This window comes from Acipenser ruthenus, chromosome 60, assembly GCF_902713425.1.
Source record: "Acipenser ruthenus chromosome 60, fAciRut3.2 maternal haplotype, whole genome shotgun sequence".
NCBI lineage: Eukaryota > Metazoa > Chordata > Actinopteri > Acipenseriformes > Acipenseridae > Acipenser > Acipenser ruthenus.
In genome coordinates, this window is record NC_081248.1 from 2,660,334 (window position 1) to 2,678,786 (window position 18,453).

At 42.7% G+C, this 18,453-nt stretch overlaps 1 protein-coding gene across 2 annotated transcripts in view; it reads left to right on the forward strand.

Moving 5' to 3' along the window:
* Positions 1-18,453, forward strand: part of LOC117968428 (protein FAM83E-like) — a 43,462-nt gene that overhangs the window by 16,508 nt on the left and 8,501 nt on the right. For both annotated transcript variants that reach the window (XM_059018576.1, XM_059018577.1), the window contains 2 exons: positions 6,615-6,782; positions 6,962-7,086. In XM_059018576.1, the coding sequence (XP_058874559.1) occupies positions 6,615-6,782; positions 6,962-7,086 (293 nt within the window). The remainder of the gene's footprint in view (positions 1-6,614; positions 6,783-6,961; positions 7,087-18,453) is intronic.

Here is an 18,453-nt window from a genome sequence, read left to right on the forward strand (position 1 = left end):
ATCCAGGGTGACGGGTGCCTGCCGTTGCACCCACAAGCGCGGCCCCGGAGCCAAGCACTGCAGGAACCGCTCGACTACGACTACCTCTACCAGCCTGGCAGTGTTGGTTGCTCCCGGATTCAACCATCCCCGGGCGAGACAGAAGATTGAACTTGAAAACACCGCACAGGTGCCCAGTTTTATTTATTTTCTTTTTTTAAAATTTATTTTAGCCCACCGAGCAATCCCCCAAGGGATGTAAATTGGAATGTAGATGGAAAGATTCTAGACTGCATGTTCGTTATTTGGCTTGGAAAAGCCACCCGTTGAAATATAGGAAGGCTCTGGTCAGTGCTAGATTTCCATACTATTCCAAGTTAATTCCAAGAAATAAAAACAATCTTAGATTTATTTTCGCTTCTAATAAACTAGTAAAACCATCCCCTAATACTTCTACCCTTACCACTGGCTCTCCCCATCACTGTGATGACTTTCTAATGTTTTTTTCAAAATAAAATTCTAGATATTAGAAATACAATCATACAGACTCATCCTATTATGGATGAACCTTGCTTAACTAATTCATCTAGACCAGTTAAGGCTATGATAGAGTCTTTTTCAAGATTTCTTTAGAGGACCTGACCGAGTTAGTTCTGCATATCAGACCAATAACATGCATAGTAATCAGGCTTAGTTATTTTAGCACGCAAGGTAGGCATTTTAAGCCATTACTTAAAAAAACAAACTTAGACCCTAAAGATCTTAATAACTTTAGGTCAATTTCCAATCTGTCATTTTTAGCAAAGGTTCTTGAGCGGATTGTTGTAAACCAAATAAAAAGTTTTTTAGCTACCAACAGCATGTATGAGAAATTCCAGTCTGGATTTCGAGCTGCACATAGCACTGAGACAGCCCTTGTTAGAGTACTAAATGATCAGTTGATAAGGCTTTCCATCCATTTGAATTCTCCTTGATCTAAGTACTGCATTTGATACTGTTGACCACTTGATTTTATTGAATCGTCTTAGAAGCTTGGTTGGTCTCTCAGGAGGTGTCCTATTGGTTTAGGTCATTTCTTTCCAACAGATTCCAGTATGTCTCCATTGGGGAGAATAAATCGGTATTATCTGAAGTTATCGGCAGTGTTCTTCAGGGTTCCATTTTAAGCCCCTGTGTCAAAGTGGTTTGCAATGCTGAGGTGTAGAGGTGATGCAGTGCTAAGTAATAACAAACACAACACAGTTCATGGTGAAAAACAGCTCTTTTTGTGCTAGTTTGCTTGTTTGGCAACCTTAAATAATAATACCTGGCTCTACACAATGATGTGTATAGCGCAGGTAAACCACGGGGTTCAGTCCCAAATAAATAATACTAATAATGACACGCACTTTATTCACACACGATCACAAGTCCAATAGTGACGCTCCGAGTGCAAGTGGTGATTTAATATAATAATCGGTGACAACAGTAGCGCAGTGTAGTCCGGGTTTGTTGTTGGCTTAGCACGACATCCCGGATATTTAGCCGTCTAAAATAACAAATAGCAACAGTTAAACAGACAGATAAGACAACACTAATCACTCACAGTACTTTTTAATTTGTACATTCTTTACAGGTCTTTCCATAACCATACTAAAGGAACAGATTGCTTTGCCACATCCCCTGATATACCCTCAGTCATGCCCCCTTCAGTAGCGAGTGCAATCACGTATCCTCCCATCTACGACTGACACACTGACACACTGTTCCTGTTACACAGCGCCCTCACAGGTCGGGAGGGAGATTGTTGACTAGGATTCATTCGCTCTCTGTCACAGCCCCTTGTTATTTTCTTTATATATGTTGCCATTAGGTGACGTTATTCACAGACATGGAGTTAGCTTCCAGTGTTACGCTGATGACACACAACTGTACTTTTCTGTAAATCCAGGCAACCCCATTACTGGAGCACTATTCGTTGCTTGCCTTGCTGATATAAAGTGTTGGATGTCTCAAACATTTTTAATGTTGAATTCAGACAAACAGAGGTTATGTTTTTGGGCAGTCAGAGCCAAATAGAAAGCATTGACTTACATGAGTTAGGGTTTGTGACAGGGTGGCTGTGCGGTGACGTTTTATTTAAATACAAAAATAAATAAAAAGTTAAAACAGAAAAAACTGCTCGCAGAGCAAAATAAAAATGTTAAACAAAAATAATCACGAACACAAAATATGAAACAATACAGGTCAGGCTGGGCAGTAGCCTTCACTGTTCCTGTATTATTATTTTTAACTTTCGTTTCTCTCTTCGCTCTCTCTGCTCTCGCTCCTAACACCCACTTCAAAACTCCCACCTGGAGTGCAGAGAGCTGCAGGTTTATATATCGTGGCCGAGGGGTTTCACTGGCTCGTAATTCTATTACCCCTCGGCCACAATCTGCACGAGTTTATTAATTATTCCTGGCAGAGGACGAGCACCACTCTCGCCTCTGCCAGAACACTTAAAATTAAACAAAAACAACAAAACACACAGTGCTTCACCGTCATATAAATACAATAATAAATCAAAAAACACAAATACAAAACAACACAGTGCACAGGGGCGGAGGGGGAGACCCCATTCTAAAAATAAACAAACAGGGCTCCTCGCCCTGGTACAGGGTTCAACATTTTTTCATCAAATCTAAAACTGGAAATGAGGAATTTGGGGGTCACTTTTGATCCAAATTTATCATTCGAGTCTCATATTAAAAAAATTAAAAAGTTTATTTTTATCATTTGAGGAATATAGCCAAACTTAGACCCATTCTTTCTGTACCTGACTCTGAAAAGCTAATGCATGCCTTTGGTTCATCCAGAATAGATTATTGTGATGCTCTGTTTACTGTTATCTAAACGTGTGGTGTCTCATTTGTAGCTAATTCAAAACACTGCTGCCTGAATTCTAACTAAAACCGAAAAAATGAGCATATTACCCCTGTCTTAGCCTCTTTGCACTGGCTCCCTGTGCATTTTAGAATTGATTATAAGATTTTGCTTATAACTTATAAAGCCCTAAATAGATTAGCACCAAGTTATTTACAGGAATTGTTGACTCCTATACAATCCAAGTTGTACTCTAAGATTGCAGGATGTGGGGCTGTTGGTTGTTCTGAGAGTGAATGAAGATGGTGCGGGAGGGAGGGAGGACCTTCTCTTGTAAAGCTCCAATGTTGTGGAATGCTCTACCATCTTCAGTCAAAAAAGCAGGATCGGGGGCTCCCGAGTAGCGCATTCAGTAAAGGCGCTACTCGGGACATTGCCAGTTCGAGTCCAGTCTATTCCTTTGCCGACCAAGGACGGGAGCTCCCAGGGGGCGGCGCTCAATTGGCCGAGCGTCACCCAGGGGGAGGGAGGGCTAGGTCGGCCAGGGTGCCCTCGGCTCTCTGCACACCAGCGACCCCTGTGGTCTGGCTGGGCGCCTGCGGGCTTGCCTGTAAGCTGCCCAAGGTTGCGTTGTCCTCCAACGCTGTAGCTATGGGTGACTGCATGGTGAGTCTGCAGTGTATAAAGAAGCAGGCGGCTGACAGCACACACTTCGGAGGACAGCATGTGTTTGTCTTCGCCCCTCCCGAGTCAGCGCAGGGGTGGTAGCGATTGGCTGAGCCTAAAAATAAAAATAATTACTAAATTGGGGAGAAAACAATAAAAATAATTGACGACCACTGAAATTAAAAAAAGCAGGATTGTTTCAGCCTATATTTTGTAACTGGTTTATAGGAATTATCTTTGCCTTTTAAATTTTATATAATATTGTCAAATGTTGTAAGTGCATTGAGGTCCTTTTGATGAAAGGTGCTACATAAATGTAAATAAATAAATAAATAAATAAATAAAGGAGCTTAAATAAAACCACGAGAGAGCGGGAGGTGGATATCCTAGAGCTCCAGCAAGCCCAAGAGTCCAGCCCAAATGAAAGGCTGATTGACAGCCTCCCAGTGGAGTTTTATAAGAAATATTTGTCTCTGCTAGAGAGAACTTCTGGGAGGTGTTCAGGGAGAGTGTGCAGAAGAAAGTCCTGCAGAAGAGCTGCAGAAGAGCCATCATTTCTAAAAAGGGAGATTTGTGCAATATTAAAAACTGGAGACCCGTGTCACTGCTCTGTGTTGATTACAAGATCCTCTCCAAAGCCCTAGCTAACTGCCTCAGGGCTGTGATAGGGTGGGTGATGCAAGGAGACCAAACATACTGCATTCCAGACAGATCCATTTTTGATAACTTTTTTAATTCAAGACATATTGGCAGCCTCCAATCTATTAGGTTTCAATGCAGGTGTAGTATCTTTGGATTAGCAAAAGGCCTTCAACAGAGTAGATCACCTGTGGAGGGCATTAAAAGCTCAGGGTTTGAGACCACATTCTTAAAGAAGGTACAGCTGCTCTATGGTGACATTTCTTGTGTATTGAAAATCAATGATTTTTCCCAGATCAGAGAGGTATAAGGTAGGGGTGTTCCATGTCTGGTATGCTCTACGCTATAGCCATAGAGCTGAAGAGGGTGCTGACTGGAATGTCCATTCCTCAGTGTCCTGGTAAACCAGTGAAGATTACAGCCTATACAGATGACATTGCTGTATTTATTGTCAACCAAGGACATATTGACAGTTTAGGACTGCAGTGGAGCAGGGTAGGCTTCTTTATTTGGGTGTCCATCTTGAGGATGACAGCACAGTGCAGAAGAATTGGTGGGAGGTGTTGGAGAAAGTGACAGGCAAGCTGCAGCAGTGGAAATGGCTGCTCCTGCTGATCTCCTATAGGGGCAGTATGCTCATTGTTAATAACTTAGTGGCCTCTAGCTTGTGGCACAGATTCATCTGCCTGGAGCCCCCACAGTCGTTAGTGAGGCAGGGCCAGGCTGTGCAGCTGGATTTGTTCTGGGATGGAGTGTACTGGCTCAGACAGAGACACTGTTAGTGTGAACCAGTCAGTCAGGATTCTGATGAGCAGGGTCAGTTACTGACTGTAGAGGGTCTGAGAGACCTCCCTCTGAGCACAGTAGAGGGGAAACAGCTGTATAGGGTTTGTGTGAAGGTGCGTCAGCAGCAGCAGCTCAGAGCACTACCAGACACACACTGGAGAGAGAGGCTGGGGGTGGAGGGGCAGATAGTGCCAGCCAGTATCATAAACCCTGTGACATGCCTTTTAAACCAGGAATAATTCTGGTCGCCCTTCTTTGCACTCTTTCTAGAGCAGCAATATCCTTTTTGTAGCGAGGTGACCAGAACTGAACACAATATTCTAGGCGAAGTCTAATGCATTGTAAAGTTTTAACTTCCCTTGATTTAAATTCAAAACTTTTCACAATATATCCAAGCATTTTTGTTGTCCTTTTTAAGCTTCCCCCACATTACCTAGATGAAGATATTTCTGGGTCAACATAAACTCCTAGATCTTTTTCATAGATTCCTTCTTCAATTTCAGTATCTCCCATATGGTATATATAATGGTCATTTTTATTGCCTGCGTGCAGTACCTTACACTTTTCTCTATTACATTTCATTTGCCATGTGTCTGCCCAGTTCTGAATGCTGTCTAGATCATTTTGAATGACCTTTGCTGCTGCAACAGTGTTTGCCACTATTTTTGTGTCGTCTGCAAATTTAATGAGTTTGCATACTATACCAGAATCTAAGTCATTAATGTAGATTAGGAATAGCAGAGGACCTAATACTGATCCCTGTGGTACACCACTGGTTACCTCGCTCCATTTTGAGGTTTCTCCTCTAAATAGTAGTTTCTGTGTTCCACTTCCTAATCCATGTGCATGCATTTCCTTGAATCCCTGCTGCATTTAGTTTAATTAATCTTTTATGCGGGACTTTATCAAAAACTTTCTGGAAATCCAAGTAAACCATGTCGTATGCTTTGCAATTATCCATTTTCAATGTTGCATCCTCAAAAAAATCAAGCAAGTTAGTTAGACACGATCTCCCTTCCCTAAAACCATGCCGACTGTCTCCCAGGATACTGTTATCACCATATAGATAATAGATAATTGCTTTGTTTGCTGCTCTGAAGGAACTGCTTATTGGATTGGGTTTTCCGTTCTCTGATGTGTTTTTTAGTTTTGGATTTAAGTATTTCAAAAAGAGAAAGAGCTCAATCCAGCTGGTGAATGTCATTTTTGGACAGGAGGCTAGCAATTTTAAAGAGCAGGAAACATTAAATGAATAACTTTTTAAATCCTGGTTTTTACAATGTTTGTTTTAACACGGGTTAAACTGGATTTGAACTTTTACAAAGCATTGCATAATGTAAGAATGTTTGAACAAACCTGGTGTGTAAACAGTGTGCTGTTAAAGATGGTGAAGTGGAAGAGTACCTGTCATGTGACCTTAACCGTTACCCCTGTATGTACTGCAGTGTTTATAGTGCTTTATGTGATTTATTTCCACTTTGGGTTGATCTGAACTATGATATCATGATGATTTGATGGTATCTGATCTTGGTTTTGTGTATTTATTTAATTGTTAATAAAGTATCTATCTATTTAGCTAGCTATCTATCAGAGGTTGGACAAAAAAATAGACACACCTGCCATATCTATCTGTCTGTCTGTCTGTTTCTTCAATACATTGTATCCATTGTAATGCTGTAGATTTGTAACCTCCTCCCCAGCTGGTTGCTGTGGTGACAGACAGGCTGACTGACGGGGATGTCTTCCGAGACCTGGTGGCCGTGGCTAGGAGGGGCGTGGCCGTCTACATACTGCTGGAGCAGAGAGGGGAGGAGAGCTTCCGGGAGATGAGAGAGAGAGAAGGGGAGAGAGGAGGAGGAGGAGAAGAGGTGAGACTTTGTACAAATATGTATAATATACTTCATTTGTTATTAATTTATTAAACCCATCCTCATCCTCTGCCCTCCCCCTCCTCTCCACTATCTCCTCTCTTTCCTCTCCCCTCCTTTCCATTCTTATCCCCCCTCTCTGCTCTCCATCCTTCCCTTCCTCGCCCTCTCCCTCTCAGAACATGCGTGTGCGTGTCGTGGGTGGCGTCTCTTTCTGCTCGCATGATGGAAAGATGGTGAGCGGAGAGATGAAGGAGAAGTTTATCCTGATTGACCATGAGACTGTGATCACAGGGAGCTACAGGTGAGAGTTAATGTGCAGGAAGATGGATGATTGTTATAAAGGTATATATAACACATAAGAACATAAGAAAGTTTACAAACGCTCGTTTGGTTGTTAGTAGCTTATTGATACCAGTATAACATTGCTTGATTGAAAGGCCTCTACTTTGCATTTCCTGTAGGCTGCAATATTACACTGGGCTCACATTTCTCACACCTCTTTCTCTTCCTCAAAAAATATTTTTAGTTTTTCAAATGGTAATTTCCTGTTAGAGTTATTGTAGGTTTTCTTAGGTTTTTTGTTAATTCTGGATCATTATGGCCATGTCTAGAGGGAGGCCGCCTCCAAACTTCAGGTTTGAAACCCATAGCAGGAGACCCTGGCCATTGGGGCAGTAACCGGGTGTGAGAACATTGCGTCTGATTCTAGAATGAGCCGAGCCATTGCGCTCTTTTTAAATAACACAGATTTAGTCAATAAAGTCCTGTTGCACAGCACTACAGTAAAGGAGAGCCTGCTCTCTTTGCTGCCCCTGTCAAAGTCCCCCTCTCCAATGCACTGGAGAGAAAACTAACAAGACAAGGGAAAATAATGAAATCAAGCGCATTTTCCTCAGGTGCAAGACCCTGTAACTGAAACATGGCATGTTTTTCCAGAGACTTTAAATGACAAAGATCCAGATAAAGATCTTAATGTTTCATTTAAATACAACATCGATGGAAGTGACTGCATTGTTTTTGCCTCCTCTGAGAGCATGAAACTGCAGAGCGGATCCGTGTGAAGGCCGCTCGGGGTTGAGGGAGCGGGGGGGGGCTGACAGGCAGGAAACTCCCTGAGCACCAGGAAAGGCTGCCGATGAGCCCCCCCGATCCTGTCCAAGGCTCTGGCCAACAGACTCAGAACTATCATGGAATCAGTGGTGCACCCTGACCAGTCATATTGCCTGCCCAATAGGTACATTTTTGATAGCATCCTTTTAGTGCCTCCAAACTGTTGTGCTTCAATGTTGCTTAGTAGATCTCCATAGACCAGGAAAATGCTTTCAACCGTGTAGATCACAAATTTCTGTTGAGACTTTAAAGTCCTTGGGAATTGGATGAAATCAATCAATCAAATCAATCATCTTTATTTGATATAGCGCCCTTCACAATGAATTGTCGCAAGGCGCTTCACAGGTACAACATATGTCTGCATACGACACACACAGGGCATGTTGTATGCTGACAGGCTAAAAGAATTGAATTTATTCAGTCTAGAACAAAGAAGACTACGCGATGATCTGATTCAAGCATTCAAAATTCTAAAAGGTATTGACAGTGTCGACCCAGGGGACTTTTTCGACCTGAAAAAAGAAACAAGGACCAGAGGTCAAAAATGGAGAGTAGATAAAGGGGCATTCAGAACAGAGAATAGGAGGCACTTTTTTACACAGAGAATTGTGAGGGTCTGGAACCAACTCCCCAGTAATGTTGTTGAAGCTGACACCCTGGGATCCTTCAAGAAGCTGCTTGATGAGATTCTGGGATCAATAAGCTACTAACAACCAAACGAGCAAGATGGGCTGAATGGCCTCCTCTCGTACTGTAACACCGTTACATTAAACTGAAAGCTGTAAATGAGAAAAGCAACAAATAAATAAATAAAGTGTAATATCTCTTTAAGAGGAGCCATTGGGCTCCAGTACCTTTCTGTTTCGCCTCCAGGTCAATCTACAGGTGGCCAAATTATTAGGAAAACCTGTTTTTTCACATTTTTTTCCTTTATTAAGGTCAGGTGGTCATCGGGGGAGGGGGTGTATTTGTTCTGTGTTTGGTAACAGAGTTAGGTTTCTGGCTGCTCTGATTTTAACCAAACTCATCTACTAAATAAAAGGTTATAAGGTCCCTTTGGGAAAAAGAAAGCATTAAAAGTACTAAAAACACGTTTTAAGAGTAGTTTGCTGACAATCCTCCTCCTTTTTCTGCTGGATTACAAATACTTTTGTGGTTTTTTGTTGGAGTTTTTCTGCTTTTGTTTTGGATGGGCAGCAACCCCAAGGACTTTCTACCCTAACAGCTTCATCAGACCTGGTGAGATCAAACCAATCTTTTTTTTCTAGATTTTGGATTATTTTGAGGAGCTACAGCAACTTGACTATTCTGTTCGGGACTGGGGGTATATTTGTGGGGTGCTGGTTTGGGGTTATTTTTGGTCACTTGTAATTGTTGTACCTACATCGTTAATGTTTCTGTACAATACACTTGTTTGTTGGTTAATTGAACTGGGTCCAGAATCTATTTAGTTTTCTGACAGTATTCCATAATTATTATTATTATTTATTTCTTAGCTGACGCCCTTATCCAGGGTGACTTACAATTGTTACAAGATATCACATTATTTTTACATACAATTACCCATTTATACAGTTGGGTTTTTACTGGAGCAATCTAGGTAAAGTACCTTGCTCAAGGGTACAGCAGCAGTGTCCCCACCAGGATTTGAACCTACGACCCTCCGGTCAAGAGTCCAGAGCCCTAACCACTACTCCACACTGCTGCCCCAGTAAATTTTGGGAAACGGTTACAGAATTTGGTGGCCAGTACGGGGGACCCAGTTCATGCAAGTATTCAATATAAAAGGTTCCAATTGCCATTAGATTTCACAGCTGATCAATTTGTAACTCGTAGAGATCCGGTGCGTGATCTTGTGACTAGCTTGGATGATTTGTATATTACTGACCCTGAGGCTGAAATTAATAATGACCTTGAATCAGATCTGCCTTCTGCTCCTACTGAAGCAGATTTGCATAGCATGCTTGATTTACCCAGTATTCGTGATATCTGTGATCAACTTCATTCTCGATTAAGTAGTGTTGAGACTGAAGTAAAAGCCCTAAATATTAGTTCTATCAGACAAGATGATTTGCTTAGATATTATGTGGATCGGAAATGTACAAGATTGGAGCAAGAATTTAATTTGGCTTTTCAAAATTTACAACAGTCTATAGTTGATTGTTTACAACGCCGTGACCAGAAAATAGAAGCTAGATTTAATGGCAGGGCCAACAAAGCAAGTACTCCTAACAAGCCTAACGGCCCTACTGTGAGCTTTCAGGAAGCAAGACCAATAAGCCAAGCGCGAACTGCGTGTGACAGGGTGTTCACAGTGCCTCCCAGAGGAAGAAGAGCAAATTACCATCACAAACTTCCAGTGAAACTAGAGTTTCCTAGTTTTAGTGGTGTTGGTGAAGAAGATGACCCTGTGTCATACATTGAACGCTGTGAAGAATTTTTGGCACTCCGTCCCATGTCAGATGAAGAGGTTCTGGCTACTCTCAACAGTTCTGAAGGACACAGCTAAAGATTGGTGGAGGGCTGAGCGAACTTCAATAGCCTCATGGACTCAATTTAAGCATGCCTTTATGAAATCATTTTTGTCTGATGACTATGAAGCAGAGGGAGAACGACGCATCCGTGACAGGATTCAAGGATCTACAGAGAGCATCCGAGATTTCGCTTTCCACTATCGTGCATTGTGTATGCGCTGGAAAACTGGTCTCAGTGAAAAGGAGTTGGTGCAGCTAATCCTACGCAACAGCAACCCTAAATTGGCAAGCAATTTGAGAGGTACTGTGACCACTGTTGATGAACTGGTTAGGATTGGAACATTAATTGAAAATGATTGGGCCATTCAAAAGGAGTATAGGGCCAAAATAAATGCCAATAATAAAAATGAATCTAGTAGAGTGGAAAAACCAGCAGCTCTGTTACCAACATCAGGAGGAAGCAAAACCCCTCTGGAAGAGGAAATATCAGCTTGTTACAGCCTGAAGGACCTGACTCCACTTCCACCATTCCCATGATCAAGCTCGTTGTTCCTGTAGGAGTGAGAAGTGTAAAGTGTCGGGCTTTGCTGGATACCGGTTTCTCTTATACCCTGATGCAAGAGTCGCTATGGAAACACATCCAAAAACCTCAAGAAAGCCTTGCACCATGTACAGAACGTACATTTGTTCTAGCAGATGGACAAAGTCATCAAGCTTGTGTTCTCTCTGCATGAAGAGCTTTGGACTCTGATGACCTACATCATGAGGGATTCACACTTTGCATTCTCTCTTGTTATATGTCTGGATTTCCTGAAGAGAACTGGAATTTCTATTGATTTTAAGAAGGGGATGTATGGCATGAAGCATAACCAGGGACTGCGATTTTATCATTTTTTACAGGACTCTGTGGGATGGCAGGAACAGAAACTTGAGAAATCATCCACTTTCATTGGACTGTATTTGTCTATGCCTGAGTCAGTAGGTTCGCTAAGATCCTTGATGGTTGAAGCCACAATTCAAGCTGTGGATGAGAAAGCTGAAACATCTGTGTCAGGAAAACAGCAACTTAGTACCCTGTTACATCACTGGCCTAGGGTATGTACTGGTCACTTGGGGTAAACCAACATAGTGACACATAAGATCATTACCAATGATAACATCCCTGTGCGGAAGAAGATTTTTAGGGTCTTTCCTTCAAAACGTAATTTCATCGAGGAACACGTTCGTGATATGCTGAACAGAGGCATCATCCAGCCTTCACAATCTCCCTGGGGAGCTCCTGTAGTGCTTACAAAGAAAGAGACGGTAACACTCGTTTTTGTGTTGACTACAGGGGCATAAATGCAGAAACCAGCCTGGATGCATATCCCATGCCGAACGTTCATGAGATCATCGCATCTCTGAATGGAGCGCGGGTATTCAGTTCTCTCGATCTAAAGAGTGGATATTGGCAGGTCGGCATGGATCTTCCCAGTATACAGAAAACTGCCTTTGTAACACCCTCCGGTTTGTATGAATTCAAAGTCATCTTTAATGTTTCTGTACAATACACTTGTTTGTTGGTTAATTGAACTGGGTCCAGAATCTATTTATTTTTCTGACAGTATTCCTTAAATTATTGGAAACCGTTAGAGTACAATACAAGCAATAGCAAACATTAAAACATTTAATACAAATATCTATTAAAATGCAATAGAAGGTGAACATTACTTAATATTAAGATTTCAACAATAGATTATAAGTGTGGAGTAGTGGTTAGGGCTCTGGACTCTTGACCGGAGGGTCGTTGGTTCAATCCCAGGTGGGGGACACTGCTGTTGTACCCTTGAGCAAGGTACTTTACCTAGATTGCTCCAGTAAAAACCCAACTGTATAAATGGGTAATTGTATGTAAAAATAATGTGTAAAAAATAATGTAAATTGTATGTAAAAAAATAATGTGATATCTTGGAACAATTGTAAGTCGCCCTGGATAAGGGCGTCTGCTAAGAAATAAATAATAATAATAAATAATAAGTGTGTCTTCAGTCGTGTTTTAAACACTGCAACAGTTGGTGCCTCCCTTACGGAAACAGGCAGCCGATTCCATAATTAGGGATCCCTAAAGCCAGATGCTCTACCGCCCGTGTTCTGTTTTGAAACCTTTGGGACAATCCGTGTATATTGGATGAAAATATCATTTAAATAAGGAGCCAAGCCATTTTATGCTTTGTAAGTAATAAGCATGACCTTAAAAATCGACCCTAAACCTTACAGGATGCCATGTAGGACTGCCAATTCCAGCGTAATGTGATCAAGTTTTTTACTTCTTGTTAAAACCCTGACAGCAGCGTTTTGCACAAGCTGCAGTCGGGATAACACATATCTGGGAATACCAGATAACAGAGCATTGCAATAATCCAATCTGGCTGTTATCCCAATAACATTACTTCTGTTTTATCAGAGTTTAACAATAAATCATTTTTTGACATCCATTGCTTAATGTCAGCGAGACAGATAGTAAGGATATTTGCGATTGAGGTGTCATCTGGTTTAAGGGATAAATATAATTGGGTATCATCTGCAGCAATGAAAATTGACCTCATGTCTACGGATAACATCACCCAAAGGCAGCATGTAGCGGGAGAACAACACTGGCCCAAGAACAGAACGTTGTGGGACGCCACATTTAACTTCTGATAAAGCAGAGGAATCTTCATCAATTCTAACGTATTGAAACCTAGTTGAAAGATAGAATTTAAACATGACAAGACACTACCTGACAGTCTGACAAGATTCTCAAGACATCCCATCAGAATTACTGGTCAATGGTATCAAAAGCTGCACTTAAATCCAAAAGAAGAAGAACAGAGGGTGAAGCCTTGTCGGAAGACATCAGCACATCGCTTTCCACTCTGATAAGGGCAGTTTCAGTACAATGGCCGGGGCGGAAGCCAGACTGACATTTTTCATATCAATTGTTTGTTGCACGTAATGTGTTCAGTTGTTTAGCCACTGCTCTCTCTAGAACTTTGGATAAAAATGGGAGGTTTGAGATTTTGAGTTTTGAGTTTGAGCCTAAAATTATTAAGAACATTTGGATCTAGGGTTGTTTTTTTAAGAAATGGTTTTATTACAGCAACCTTACCAGATGACAGGGAATCGTTTATAATTATTATTATTATTATTATTATTATTATTTATTTCTTAGCAGACGCCCTTATCCAGGGCGACTTACAATTGTTACAAGATATCACATTATACATTATTTCACATTATACAGATATCACATTATTTTACATACAATTACCCATTTATACAGTTGGGTTTTTACTGGAGCAATCTAGGTAAAGTACCTTGCTCAAGGGTACAACAGCAGTGTCCCCCACTGGGGATTGAGCCCACAACCCTCCGGTCAAGAGTCCAGAGCCCTGACCACTACTCCACACTGCTGCCCCAGCAGCAGTGTCCCCCAACTGGGATTGAACCAACGACCATGGTATCTATCCTAGAAAATACTACTTACACAATTTAGTGGAAATAGGATCTAAAGCACATGTAGTTGATTTTGTCCCATCAACTAAGTCAGTCATATCAGGCTGGTTAATAGAAGCAAAGGATGTAAATGCCTCATCTAGGTTGAGTGTGCTGTATGATATCTGATTTCTTATATTAATAATTGTTTGTGTCTGTTGGTTAGTTTAGTGATTGTTTCAAAGAGCAGGCAAGGATTGTATTTATTTATTTTTTCTATCATGATCTAGCTGAAGACAGAGCAGCCTTATATTTAATCAGATCATTAAAATGCTTTATTGTAACATTTTCAGTGTACTGAAAATAAATGCTACCTTGAGCTCTCCTTTTCCAGTGCATTGAGGCATCTGGCAGGGCTGCTGTCTGTCTGAGGTGCTGTACACTCTCTCTGCATTGAGGCATTTGGCAGGGCTGCTGTCTGTCTGGGGTGCTGTACTCTCTTTGCATTGAGGCATCTGGCAGGGCTGCTCTCTGTCTGTGGTGCTGTACTCTCTCTGCACTGTGGCATCTGGCAGGGCTGCTCTCTGTCTGGGGTGCTGTACTCTCTCTGCATTGAGGCATCTGGCAGGGCTGCTCTCTGTCTGAGGTGCTGTACACTCTCTCTGCATTGAGGCATTTGGCAGGGCTGCTGTCTGTCTGGGGTGCTGTACTCTCTTTGCATTGAGGCATCTGGCAGGGCTGCTCTCTGTCTGGGGTGCTGTACTCTCTCTCTGCATTGAGGCATCTGGCAGTGCTGCTCTCTGTCTGGGGTGCTGTACTCTCTCTGCATTGAGGCATCTGGCAGGGCTGCTCTCTGCCTGGGGTGCTGTACTCTCTCTGCACTGTGGCATCTGGCAGGGCTGCTCTCTGTCTGGGGTGCTGTACTCTCTCTGCACTGAGGCATCTGGCAGGGCTGCTCTCTGCCTGGGGTGCTGTACTCTCTCTGCACTGAGGCATCTGGCAGGGCTGCTCTCTGCCTGGGGTGCTGTACTCTCTCTGCATTGAGGCATCTGGCAGGGCTGCTCTCTGCCTGGGGTGCTGTACTCTCTTTGCATTGAGGCATCTGGCAGGGCTGCTCTCTGTCTGGGGTGCTGTACTCTCTCTGCACTGTGGCATCTGGCAGGGCTGCTCTCTGTCTGGGGTGCTGTACTCTCTCTCTGCATTGAGGCATCTGGCAGGGCTGCTGTCTGTCTGAGGTGCTGTACACTCTCTCTGCATTGAGGCATCTGGCAGGGCTGCTCTCTGTCTGGGGTGCTGTACTGTCTCTGTGTGGTGACGTCACAGTCTGGTGAGTGAATGCGCTGCTGCGCAGATTTATTATAAAACAAATACTTTACACGAAAAAAAAACACTCAAAATAAACGGCATGATGGCCAAAAGAAACAGACAAACAAACACTGACCTATAACAAGTAGCGGGCTGGTGTAGAACCAGCACGCATAGCAACTGTTATTATTCTTAGTATTTCTCTCCCGTTCTCTCCACACTGAACACCCCACCCTGAGTGAGAAATGTGTGCCTCTTTTATGCAGCTGTGCCGGGACTCGATTGCTAATCAATCATTCAATTGAGTCCAGGCACAGTCTGCACGTGAACTACTAGTGACTTTCCTGTGCCCACATACCAACATCACCCGTGCTACATAACCCACACTATACACAATAAACAAAAAAAACACCCAGGGGTGGGGGTGACCCCGTCACACCTCCCATTCCCTGACAACCCCACTGAGACTATTAAACTGTCAATTTACACTGATGACCTGACAGTCTTCATCTCCCATGCCTGTGATCTGGAAGTGCTGTGTAAGAGTCAGAGAGACTTTCAAAGTGTCTCCTGTGCTCGTATAAACTGGGAAAAGAGCAGTGCTTTGAAGCTGGGAGACTGGAGGGACTCAAGGCCTCCGGATCTGCACGCTGGTCTGGCTTGGAGCCGCTCTGGGCTCCAGTGTCTAGGAGTGTATCTGGGGGACGAGGGACAGGAGCAGAGGAACTCGGAGGGGTTACTGGAGAAAGTGCAGGGGAAATTCAGGAGGCCAAGACTGATAAACAATAACCTGGCAGCACAGGTTGATCTGCGCTGATGCAAGTGATCCAGAGGGCTCTGCTGTTCTTCTGGAGCAGGCTGCACTGAGACAGGGGGTGCTGTAGCTGCCAGTGCAGGAGGGAGGGCAGAGGCTGATTGACATCACAAGTAGGGTGGCAGCCTTCAGGCTTCAGCCCCTGCAGAGGCTGCTGTACTCAGAACAGACCCTGCCCTGGAGACAGATCTCCTCTATGAGATGCTCTTTCTGGGCATAGTTCTGGGACTCTAGCCCAAGGGCTCGAGGAGCACAGGCTGCGTGACTCCCGATTTCTTATTGGTCAGTGTAACAGCTCAGGAGCGCAGATTTAATTTCAACAGAGTGCTGACACTAGGATACTAACAATGGTAACCCTAGTGTCACATTTAATAAAGAAAACAAAACAAAAACAAAGCTAAAAATAAAAGTTTGCCACTCAAAATTACTGGTGCTAGTGCCACTAACAGGAACGTCCCGCTCCAGGAACCTACTACACTGCGTAACCCTCTCTATACTGTTTTGGGATCCACATCCCCTAAGCTTTTTTTGTGATTACTAATTTTTCTTTTATTTAGAAGAAAACTGAACATCACAAAAACAAAATATGCAGTAACCCAGATCTGAGCAACCTGCCCCAAACTATTTCCCCCCAGCCCCCCCAACCCCTCACAAGGACCTAAATAAGGTAAAAAAAAAACTATTCCATGATCAGCGCGGACACATTAGCATGGGCCTCCTTCCATATTCCAATTGCAAAGGCAGAGGCGCGGTTGACTCTGGCAGTAGAAAGTTCTAACAGAATGACATCAGAGAAGGTGAGCATCCAGTGTTGCCAAGATAATGAGTGTGGAGGAAGCCAACGCTGAACTAGGAGATTTTTTTAGCAGCAGTAAGACCAGCTAAAGTTTTCTTTTGAGGAGCAGAGAGTTGAACTGTAGAGTCATCATTGAGAAGAAGTAAAGAAGGCTCCAGAGGAAGTTTATAATCAAGTATCCTTGATAAGGAAACAACACGGTTCCAAAAAGAAAAATCCTCTGAACAAGACCAAAACATATGCATAAAAGTGCCTGGAGTACCCTGTTGACAAAATCCACACATTGGATAATTTGTAGTGAATTAACTGGTGAGCTGGATTCCTTGAAGCTGAAAAAATATTAGCCCACACAACATCCCACGAGATCTCTTTGTTAGATGGATGGATATCGTGGTCCCAAGTTGTAAGTAGACCTAGAGGTTTGTAAGATTTTGTTTGTAAGCAAATGATTATAAATAACTGATATCAGACCTCTTGTCATAGTGCTGTTAGTGAGCCTGTTCCTTATAGGATGAATAGTGGGGATTGTGTCCTAGGGCACTCCATGTGCACGTAGAGCCAATCTTAGTCTGAGATACAGAAAAAAAGAGGAGCCTGATGCATTAAAAGTAGATCTTAATTCCTGGAAGCTGAGAAGGCTGTTGACCCTGAATAAGTCCCCAAATAAATGAATCCCTTTGCCTGACCAAGCTGAACATATAAAGGGTTGATTACCAGTAAGAAAGGAACAATTATGCCAAATAGGAGTATGGTAATGCCATTTCTGTTTAATACCCATGTATCGCTCAACAGCCAGCCAGATTGCAAATGAGTTAGCTATGATAGGGTCAAACTGTGTAATACATTTCTTCATAGAGAGACCATTAAATAAAACATCTTCTAAATTGAGTGTCAGGAGGTAGAAGAGACGGTAACAAACCAGGATCTAAGGGGACGTAGTTGGAAAGCAAAATGGTACAATTAAAAATTCGGTACCGCTAACCCACCTGCTGATCTGGCACGCTGAAGCGTAGCAAATTGTATTCTGGATTGCCTCCCTTTCCAAATAAATGTTTTTATTAGAGAATGTAATTTATCCCAGTATGTATTAGGAGGGGTTAGAGGAATCATATAACTAAGGAAATTAACACAGGGAAGGATATTCATTTTAACAACAGAGATCCTTGATTGTAAGGAAGATGGGAGAAGGACCATCTGCCTCAATCGGTTTCAATTTTCAGTAGAATTGTAAAATAATACTCTTAATAATTGAATGCAAAGGTAAACAAATAGTAATTCCTAAGTAAGTAAATTATTTCTTAACAGGGATAATGGAAGGTATAGTAACTTTACCCGCAGCGGAGTTAAGAGGAAGCAAAATAGACTTGCACCAGTTTGTTCATTTAGCAGACGCCTTTATCCAAGACGACTTACAGAGACTAGGGTGTGTGAACTATGCATCAGCTGCAGAGTCACTTACAACTACGTCTCACCCGAAAGACGGAGCACAAGGAGGTTAAGTGACTTGCTCAGGGTCACTCAATGAGTCAGTGGCTGAGGTGGGATTTGAACCACGGACCTCCTGGTTACAAGCCCTTTTCTTTAACCACTGGACCACACAGCCTCCTATAATATGACAACTCTGGATTTGCGGTCATCACTAGCAAAGCGTCCATAGATCCTGTGCCCTCCTTCAATTTCAAATTTCCGTTGGGAGAGAGCAGGAAACCATTTGGG